The sequence below is a fragment of the Lolium rigidum genome, chromosome 7, assembly GCF_022539505.1.
Source record: "Lolium rigidum isolate FL_2022 chromosome 7, APGP_CSIRO_Lrig_0.1, whole genome shotgun sequence".
Lineage (NCBI taxonomy): Eukaryota > Viridiplantae > Streptophyta > Magnoliopsida > Poales > Poaceae > Lolium > Lolium rigidum.
The window spans coordinates 24,783,588-24,794,358 of NC_061514.1; the positions used below are offsets into that span (position 1 = coordinate 24,783,588).

The 10,771-nt window shown below is 44.0% G+C and overlaps 1 protein-coding gene across 1 annotated transcript; it reads left to right on the plus strand.

The window, feature by feature from the left end:
• The first annotated feature begins 2,395 nt into the window (after positions 1 to 2,395).
• LOC124674893 (exocyst complex component EXO70A1-like) lies at positions 2,396 to 8,220 on the plus strand. The gene is made up of 11 exons (XM_047210947.1): positions 2,396 to 2,635; positions 3,221 to 3,426; positions 3,522 to 3,752; positions 4,242 to 4,380; positions 4,452 to 4,664; positions 5,361 to 5,566; positions 6,002 to 6,202; positions 6,286 to 6,385; positions 6,901 to 7,010; positions 7,105 to 7,251; positions 7,794 to 8,220. The coding sequence occupies exons 1-11, from the start codon at positions 2,399 to 2,401 to the stop codon at positions 7,900 to 7,902; spliced, it is 1,899 nt and encodes a 632-aa protein (XP_047066903.1). The 5' UTR covers positions 2,396 to 2,398; the 3' UTR covers positions 7,903 to 8,220.
• Positions 8,221 to 10,771: the final 2,551 nt, after the last annotated feature.

Here is a 10,771-nt window from a genome sequence, read left to right on the forward strand (position 1 = left end):
TACCGCGTGGATGACGCAAACGAATAACAAAAAGCTACTCTGCTTATCCATACAGGTAGCGGGACGGTGTAGAGTCGATCAGCCCCGAGACGAAACAAGATGTGAACATATTAATCCATAGAGTGAACGGTCTTTACCTGAGATACGGCTAGAGTATTTCTTCAGGTTCAGGCAACTGCAGAATTCTTTGGTTGGCGGCAGATCTACCAGAGTTGGCCTAGCTTCCACGAGAGAGAAAAACAGGGCCAGATACGATCTGCACGAGAAGGTCCACCTAGCCCGGCCTGGCCTTTTACATGCTGGTGCTCACGTGCTTGAGCTGTGTGGTAGTCCAAAGCAATCTAGATCTGGTGGGATTTTTGCACATAGAATTTCGCTGACATCTCGGCTGAAAAGAGCTGGTAAATTCACTTGGGTAAGCAGAGAGGTTCTGTCTCGGCGGTGCCCTACTTGCGTTACGCGACATTCTACGATATTTTTGTCTGAAGAACTAACAAGTCTTGTGAAGTGTCTAGGCCCGCATTTTTCATTGTTCTAATCCCTCCATTCTATAAACTATGTCTTCATCTAAATTTAGAGAAATCTAAGACATATTTTATATGACGGAGAGAGTACTTTGTTTCATTTTTACGAGACATTTTGAATAGACTATTTAACTTGCTCAAAACGTCATAAAGACGGTAGATTACTCCGAATGGTTGTTGTATGAGTGTAAGATAATCAAAGAGACCCTCATTTCCTTCTGAGATACATGATGGAAAACCATCGTACTGTCTTCAACTGACATAAACCTATATATATTCCCTTTTCCCCGTCTCCACCTCTATGGCTCTTTCAAATGAGTTAGGAGACACTAAGAGAAGGATTTTTTTATAAAAAATTAGAGGATATGCCTTAGCCTCTGCATTAAAATGATGACATAACATTTTTCATTGGATTTTTCACCGAAGTCTTACAAGACACCTTCTCGGTGATACAAATTGTTACACCTACAAGCTTGATGAAAGGTGGGCATGATCAAGGCTGTTGTGTCCTGACGTCCCACCTACCCAAATCACAAAAGTTTAACGCACCAGTCCAGAATACCCTCGGCGCGTGCCGCATGCACACACTACATAAGTTGTCACCGCCGTCTTCCACAAACCCATCTTTAAGACATGGATCTACGCTTTAGCCATGCCAGGATTTCCGTCGACGCACACCACGATACAAGACAACACCACCGCCCTGCGCACACCCAATATCACGCAGCCCTTACCGAGACCCCGATGTGCCACGCCGCCGAGGTTCGATGTCGTCGATGCAGTAGAAGCAATACCGTTCCACCACCAAACCATAGATGTGGAGATGTTTTCAGGTAAAGAAAACAAGACACCACGTAACAACAATGTTCCTCGTGGATAAAAGATGGTACTAAGAGCATCTCCACCGGTGATCCTAGTAGCATCCCCCAAACGGCTATTGGGATCCAAACCAAAAAATTGCTGGCATCAGCGTCCCCCAAACGGCTATTGGGATCCAAACCAAAAAATTGATGGCATCAGCGTCCCCCAAACGGCTATTGGGATCCAAACCAAAAAAAAATTGCTGACATCAGCGTCCCCCTAGAAAATCCGCGTCATCACACGGCCAGTAAAAGCTCTAACGACCCCCCAAGCGAACCCTATACGAAGGGAGCTTATCGGGGGCACCGGCGACGCAAGCAGCAAAACTCCACGTAGGAACATTCCCGCCGGTCCACATCGTGAGCCTCTCTCTCCCCCACCTATCTCATGAGTCACTTCTTTTTAATTTTTCACCTGCCATCCAAACACTCTCTCCTTTACCATTTGCTACCCACAAATGCTGTGAGATTAACTTGTGTGGAAAGTCTAATTTTTTTTGGCAGATGTTTGATGCCGGTAACCCCAATACATCACAGACATGTATGTTGCGGGCTAGTATGTAGGGCGATCGGGTGGGAGATGCTCTAGCACGGTTTAACACGGTTAAGGGAGAAAATGGAGACTCTCTCCCTGTCACGACCACCCCATGGGAGCCGGTCCAAACCAAACCAGCCAGTCGGGCAGGGCAGGTTGGCACAAACACAACACAGCGCAGCTGCAGCTGCCCACTCCTCGCACGCACGCGGGCGGGCGACAGTTCCGTTCCGCTGCCGCCGTCTCCTCACTTTCCCTTCCTTGTCCGTCTGGCAATCATTCCTCAGCTCAGCTGCCTCCGCTTTCCCCCTTTCCCTCTCTGCTTCGCTTCCTCCGCCAGCCACCTTCGCCGTCGGGTCCCCCTCCTCCACCCACCACCTCCGTCCAGCTCCTCCCCGCTCCGCCCACCGCCCCGGATCCCTCCCCCAGATCCTCCCGTCCGCGCCCGCCAAGCTACCGGACCCGCGCGCGCGCGCGGGATGGAGACCCTGGCGCAGCGCGCGGCGCTGCTGCGCGAGTCGCTGGGCCGGAGCCAGGCCGCCACGGACGCCGTCGTCTCCATCCTCGGCTCCTTCGACAGCCGCCTCTCCGCGCTCGACGCCGCCATGCGCCCCATCCAGCTGCGCACCCACGCCGTCCGCACCGCCCACGAGAACATCGACCGCACCCTCCGCTCCGCCGACGTCATCCTCACCCAGTTCGACCGGACACGGGAGGTAATTAACGCTACCTCCCGCCCCTGCCCCCGCGCGCGCCCCTGCAGTGTTGTGCTTCACCTGCCCCGCCCCAATCGAATCCCCCCTCTGCTAGCTGCCGCGAACGTGCTCTAAACACTGTTCGGATCCCATCGCGGTAGTTGGATTTGCAGTACGAGTGTAAAATTCAGCTCCCCACACCAGTGTAGGGGCGTGTAATCAGTTCATTCTGTTTGACCATCTCATGGTGTTGAGTGCAAGCTTAAGCTTGCTGACACTATCAGCTATACCTTTTCGTAACTAAGATTATCACCGGGCGTGGATTTTCCATTCGATGGAAGGCTTAAGGTCCTTATTCCGTAAACAAGTCTCAATTTTTTTGTTTTGTAGCCATCTCTCATACTCATAGTGAGGTATTGCTATTTGCATGTAGAAAGGTCCTCCCTTGCGGTTGGAATTCCAGCCCAAGCCGTAGCTGACGAGTGTCAGTCAGTGTTCCGTGTGATCGGCCCATTCTGTTCTACACTACATTTGTAGATCTCGAGTGAAAGCTTAAGTTTGCCAAGTGTTGAGTGTCAATTAAAATCTGTATGCATGTATGGACAGGCGGAGCGCGAGATACAGAAAGGTCCTCACGAGAACCTCCAAAGTTTCCTGGACGCGGTCGACCGGCTGAGGAGCATCGAGCGCTTCTTCAGCTCCAACAGGAGTTACAGCAGCAGCGACAGGGTGCTCAGCCACGTGAACGCCCTCCTTTCCAAGGCCCTCGTGAAGATGGAGGGCGAGTTCCAGAACCAGTTGTCTCAACGCAGGTTTGTAGTGCCTCATTATCGATTTAATTTTATTTTCATTACCCCTCGACATCATCGGCTAACTCTTGCATTGTGCGGCCTCCTGACTGGCGCAGCAAACCAATGGAGCCTGACCGTCTTTTCGACTGCCTTCCGAGTACGCTTCGGCCATCGGCTGAGTCTCGGGCTGAAGGTGGGAAACACCAACCAGCTGGCGCCGATGGCCAGGAGGCTGCTGTATACAGCCCTCCTGCTCTTATTGAGCCCAAGTTTGTTCCCTTGCTTGCTAAATTGGCACAGCAGTTGGTTCAAGCTGGATGCCAACAGCAATGTGCAGAAATATACAGGTAACCAGAGTTAGACTGATTATAATTTTCCCTTCTCGTTCATGTCAATGATTGTTAGTACTCCCTCCGATCCATATTAACTGGTGTGGTTTAGTTTGAATTCGTCAAATTTTAACTACACTTATTATAGATCGGAGGGACTACATATGTTCCTCTGCATTGAACATAGCATCAAGACTATCAGCTAGTGTCTGCATCTTCGTTCAGTATTGTTTTGTTTGCCAATTTGAATACATCCATTAAGTATTTGGCCATATTTAAAACTCTTAACAAGGGTTTAAAAAAATCCAGTTTGGGGTACCACTATACGAAAACCAGTACTCAGCAAAGGAAAAACCATAAAGCTATATGCATTACTGAAACTGCATGACTCCTGCAGCAACTTTGCATGTGCCTTTGCTAACTGATCCCTACGCAGTTGTAGTTCTATAGCCGAGACTTGAGATTGATTTGCTGAAACATATTCTTTTTTTTTTAATTCTTTTGCAGCGAAGCTCGTGCTTCAGCCTTAGAATCAAGTTTGAAGAACTTGGGTGTCGAGAAACTGAGTAAAGATGAAGTGCAGAAAATGCCTTGGGAGATTTTGGAGTCTAAAATAGGGAACTGGATTCATTTCATGCGAATTGCTGTAAGGATCTTCCTCAGACCTACTAAATGGTATTGTAACTTGCCTCTGGTGACACGTTCTGCTTGAAACAGGTGAAACTTCTTTTCGCTGGGGAGCGCCAGCTCTGTGACCAAGTTTTTGAATGCAGCCAATCCTTGAGGGATAAGTGCTTTTCTGCAATAACCAAGAACAGTTTGGCTACTCTACTCAGCTTTGGTGAGGCAATTGCTATGAGTAAAAGATCACCGGAGAAACTCTTTGTTCTGCTGGACATGTACGAGATAATGTGCGAACTTCAAACAGAGGTACACTTTTATTCGGACCATGCTTGTTTCACTGGCTAACCACTGCAGTTGTGTGCATAATGATAACAACAAATGCCGAATATACAGTTAAATCTGTCTTCGGTTGATGCAAATGCTTTATCCCTTACACCGCTTGAGAACCTTTCATGCAGTAACTGTTTTAACAGTTTTTTTTGCTTTGGCCCGTGCCATTTAAGCATTATTAACTTCTGCATACCTACTTGATTGAAAAGAGATCTAGCCTAATTTTTTATATATGTGATCACTTTTAAGAAAAAACACAAATTCTGACTGCATCTATACAAATGCAATAGTTCCCATGTGTCACAGTTTGATACCATACTTCCATCATTGAACTGTCGGGCCATCTGTCTTTGAGTTCACTTTTTAAGCATAAAATTGTTTTCACCATGGCGTTGTAGTTCAGACTACTGTCACAGTTTAATACCATACTTCCATCATTGAACTGTTGGGTCGTCTGTCTTTGAGTTCACCTCTTATGTATAAAACGTTTTCACCATGGCGTTGTAGTTCAGACTCCTTATCTCTGATTTGATATCGACTTCAACTTGACAGATCATGTAGCAAGTTTGGAGACTAGTTAGTTGGTAGTGTCAATTGAATGTAATTTTATTATGGTGGTAAACTTTTGTATCGAAATAGCTAATAGGTTCATCTTTTCAATTGATTGTGTAGATTGACACCATCTTTGTTGGGGAATCATGCTCTCAAATGCGCGACTCTGCACTCAGTCTGTCAAAATGTTTAGCACAAACCGCACAGAAGACATTCAGTGATTTTGAAGAAGCTGTTGAGAAGGATGCAACAAAGAATATTCATACTGATGGAACAGTGCATCCTTTGACGAGCTATGTGATTAACTATGTTAAGTTTTTATTCGAGTAAGTGCCTAATCACATGTATCATTTTGTTGAGTGCCTAGGTGCATGGTCATATTTTTCATATGTTATTTCTTAAAGTTTATCAGTTGGGTTACATTGATATCTGTGGCACCTTGTTGCTATTATGTTTGTCCCTTTTTGTATAGCCTTCTAATACAGAAGAACCAGATTGTTATTTTCCCAACTGTTTCAGTGATCAGAACAGATAGATCATACTGGTTGTAGTTGTAGGTGAACTTCATTTAGTCCATTCTTGTAAAAAGGTGGTGTTGACTGTTGACACAATTCCAATTTGTTACCTATTAAACCTTCAGGCTTCTAATTCTATATCCATGTTATCTGTCAACATGTCAGTATGTCACTACTTGCTGCAGCTTCACAAAATAAAGGAAATAATAAGTAAATAGTGACAGCAATCTGCTTTTATTTGTGCAGCTATCAATCAACTCTGAAACAGCTCTTCCAGGAATTCAAAAGGGAAGATGGAACAGGTTCTGAGCTGGCATCTGTAACCATGAGTATTATGCAAGCTCTACAAAATAATTTGGATGCAAAAGCAAAACAATACAAGGATCCTGCACTGATGCACATATTTTTGATGAATAACATTCATTATATCGTTAAATCTGTCCGCAGGTATGTTCTTTATGAAGTAAAAGTAAAGTCATAAGTTAGCAAGTGTGTGAGTTCAGTCTAATGCTCTCTTTCCTTTCTTCCAGATCAGAAGCCAAGGATTTATTGGGCGATGACTGGATTCAAAGGCATCGAAGGATTGTACAGCAAAATGCAAATCAATATAGAAGGGTTGCCTGGTCAAAGGTTTGTTGACCTGAAATCCCTGGTTAAAACTCAATTTCCCATTTTCTCTTGCCTTGTGGTACCATCTTGTTGAAGCCTTTTTAGCTTCATCAATAAATATTCTCACTAAAAACGCCAGATCAAAGAAAAACACCAGAAAATTGACTATGTGTGTAGTTACTGTCTCTGTATAGATAATTGATGGTTTTAAGCTTACTAATATTGATGCAGTTTGTAGCATGGAAAATGGGATTGGCCTGTTTGTTTCGTTGTGCCCTAAATTTTGTTGCTGAGCTATGATTGTGGGTAGGATCATTTAATGGTATATGATTGTTCAGATGGAAAAAAATTGTGGTTTGAGCGTATCGCTAATTCAGTAATTGCTGAACACTGGCTCGTCCACTTCTTTATCTTTTAGCATGTAAAATACTATATTGTTGCTTAGAAACTGAAAGTACACTCGCAAAAAAATAGAAAAAAAAAGTGAAAGTACTTTTATGTGCATTGCCTTATTTGGATTTGTTCCAATGTTGTAGGTGTTACAATGCCTATCTGGTCAAGGTTTGACTTCATCAGGAGGTAGTGGTCAAGTAGGAAGCGAAGGAGGCAATAGCAGTGGAGCCTCAAGAACGGCTGTGAAAGAGAGGTCTGCTCATATGCACCGACTATTTCACCATACTTTACTATCATGACAGTCTACTATTCCATTCTGAACATTGTTTTTCCTATAATGTTATCAGATTCAGGTCTTTCAATGTGTTATTTGAAGAGATCTATCAAAAGCAGTGTGGCTGGTCTGTTCCAGATTCAGAGTTGCGCGAGTCACTAAGACTCGCCGTCGCAGAAATTCTGTTGCCCGCATACAGATCTTTCCAGAAGCGTTTTGGGTATTTTTCTTGACAGCTCATACTCATAAAGAATGAATTTTAATGCTTGAACCTGGATCTGAGTACCATAACAACAGTTATTAAAAAATGCTCGTTTCCATGCTTTTGTTTTGAACCCTGGTGGCAGTATCCTAGTCTACATTTTGTATAGGTTACTAAATGTCAGTAAAACAAATACAACATATTTGTTTCTGAATTCTACGATTATATCATCGTTCTTTATTTTTTTAGAATAAAAATAGCCAGTTCATTTATATATATACCATGATGCACATGGTAGCAGTTTAGGAGGCACACTTTTTTTTGCTAATTAGACAGATATTTAGACCTGAATCCTTGGCATGCAGGTTAGGCTGGAGATTCTGTCAGCCTTAGTTTATGTTTATCTGTGTTGCAAAGTAGCACATCATTTTTTGGAGGGTTGGCTCATTACTACTTTCCAACTCGTTTAATTTATTGAAAGAACCTTCTTTTGGTGTTTCTCGTCTCAGAGCTTGTTTAGCTCTTCATGGCACTTACAGTACCGCTTTCTCAAATCGCAGACCTCTCATCGAGAACAGCAAAGCGCCCGGGAAATATGTCAAGCACACGCCCGAGCAGCTAGAGGTATTCCTTGGCAATCTATTTGAGGGGAAACAAGAGCGTTCTTGATCGCTGCGCCTGAGGACGCCTATGTAAATTAGTTTATCCACGTGTCTCAAACCTGTTGCTGAATGCATAGGGTGTTGTTCCGGTTCATGATTTGTACATATACAGAGTGCACGGTCGTAGCTGTTAGTTATTTTTTGTTCATCGGAGGAGTAGGTTCTTTCAGTGTGGTGAAATTTGTTTTTTCTATCATTTTTTGGGGTGTGGAATGCTGAAATTCTTGTTAGCCTATTTGAGTACCAGCAGTGTGTGTGCAGGAATCCATCCAGCGTCTATGTATGTAGTTTGTCAGAGTTCCATGTTTGACCATTTAGTTTTGCATCCGAACAGGGTTGACCCACACTGACCAGTGGCTGGGTTCTGAAAATATTATGAGAGTTTACCACAGTGATGATTGTCCCTACTGTGTTTTGTATCGCAACAGAGTTGACCACAGTGACCAGTGGTTCAGTTCTGAATTGTGATAAGCGTAGACCATGTGGTCAGTGGTTCAGTTCTGATTTGTGATGATACTTGACCACAGTGATGAACAGGTGCAAGTAGAACGTACAAGCTATTATCTTGGACTTGGTGAGCTTACTTTGTCTGAAATGTCTTCCATGGCTGGTTCAAAGTTTCAGAAGGATCTGTACTCTTTTCTTTGTCGCCAGCCGCAAGCCGACTGTTGCAACGCGCCAACAAGTTTTTATCATGATCTTGTGCAATGCCATTGTTCTGCTAGTATCATCTGTTGACCACAGTGATCAGTGCAAACCTCAGTTCTGAATCGTGTCTTAAGAGTTGACCACAGGCCACAGGGACGAACGGCCCTCGCTACTTTTGTGCACACGTGCAAGCTACTGTGATCTGTTCTGCACTCCTAATTTTTTTTCTGTCTCCTTGTGAACTAGTACAACTCCTAGGCACACATGCCACCCATTATTTTATACTAGGTAGGAAAAATTGTATAATACATGATATCAGTAGCTAAATAGGGATATCATCGTAAGAGTGGTGCTTTGTGCATCCGAATACTAAACTATGTTACACATAACATAAGAACAGGCTAATTTAGGCTATAACTTTAACATGAATATGTAAAGACCGCTAATCTTCTGCTTCCAATCCAACACATGTGTTATAGCATTTCATCACTTGAAATCTATTCTGGTTTCACATAACGCTGGCCAGTGCTACATACATCTGGAATATGGTTCAAATCATCCTCAAATTCAAGCAAGTACACTGCTTCAATTGCAGTCTTAACAAATTTAAAATGAGCTCCTTTTTTATCATCTTTCTAATATTTAGGTGTGGTAATCCTCTAACTCAAAATTAAGAAAAGCTCCATCTCAGCTACATGATATGATTGAATATGGTATACATAAATATTAACTAAACGATATATTTTGCTACAAAACTTTGAAGGCAACACAGAATAAAATAACAAACCATCTAATCGTCTTGTGTTGGGGCTGCATCTCGCAGCCTCACCTTCTTCTATCTCTCACTCTCTTATTTCTCTTGTCTCCCTCAAGAACACACACACCTGAGAAAGCACAAGAAAGAAACAAGAACAAAGCTTTGCCAATGGACGTTGCTCCTCGGTTAACACATGGGCTACACTGTTTTTGCTCAGCCCTCACGGCCATTTTTCCATTGCGCAAAGCAGCAATTTATATACACACGGCAGGGGCGGAGCCAGGAAAGAATTCTAGAGGGGGCAAAGATGTGCTAATTGGAGCAATATTCTTTTTTAAGTGGGGGCAAATCACTATTTGGCATGGCATATTACAAAGAAAGTGAAAATTGAGGGGGGGGGGGGGGGGCAGCTGTCCCCCTTGGCTTACACGCTGGATCCGCCCCTGACACACGGTTTGGCACTCACACCACTAAGGCACTAACTAGACCCGCTAATCCACGATCTGATCACTTCCTAATACCTCTCCACGGTCCACTTGACTCGGACACTAACAACCTAGCTGCTGACTAAAGCAAACTACATGCAGCTAAATAACCTGACATACTACGACCTCTTCTTCAGGTCACTAGCTAACTCCACGCTAGGCCAATCTCTAGGCCACTAACTTCTAATGCATGCACTAATTATCTAAACTACTCAGCCATGCGCACTTGTAAGGCTCATGTCAAGATTAATGCTAACATCTTGCTGAACGATCGATATGAATCCATGGACAACTGACGTGACCTCATCAAAGCACTCGAGTGTACGTTAATCCCCAAGTCGATCGTCTTCCAGCTCTGAGAAACGACAAGGCACCGTCCATGGCGACCTGAACTAGGAGGGCAAAATCTATGTCGTTAATCCCAAGTTCCACCCAGCCGATTATGCACTGGCACACCAAGCATGCAGTACGATTTTACTATAAAGCATAAATGATGCGTCGTCAAGCGGAGAAGCTATTTAAACACCTCTACCCGGCCGGAAGTAGAGAACCAGTCGATTAGCACTTACCGCGGCTAGCTGTGAGATGGTGTCCTCCAAGGCAGTTCTGCCGTCCGTCGTCCTGGTGCTCCGGCTACTGGCCCTCGGCCTCCTAGCCGGGTCCATCGCCCTTATCGTTACTGATAAGGTCAAGGTCAACAGCGTTTTCCTCGTCGGCGGCAGCTTCACCTTAAGTTTTAAGGACATCTACTCGTACAGGTGAGTAAGCCGTGTCGTGAGCATGTACAACCGTGTGACTTCAACGGGGGTGCATAATACACATCTTAGCACGTGGAAAGAAAAAAATAGAATTAAATTTCTCAAATACAGATGTTTAAAAATGATTTTAAAGTTTTTCAATCATCTTTTTTTTTCAGTAGTACGTGTTCCAGTTAATTTCCAAAGTTTCATTCACTTCTTACAAAGTTTATTCGATCATTTTGTTTA

What these genes read in the sequence shown, in the direction of transcription:
- LOC124674893 (XM_047210947.1), top strand. Translation starts at nt 2,399, where the DNA reads ATGGAGACCCTGGCGCAGCGCGCGGCGCTGCTGCGCGAGTCGCTGGGC. An exon ending in AGTTCGACCGGACACGGGAG is followed by an intron (nt 2,636 to 3,220) that starts GTAATTAACGCT and finishes ATGTATGGACAG; the next exon opens with GCGGAGCGCGAGATACAGAA. An exon ending in TGTGCGAACTTCAAACAGAG is followed by an intron (nt 4,665 to 5,360) that starts GTACACTTTTAT and finishes TTGATTGTGTAG; the next exon opens with ATTGACACCATCTTTGTTGG.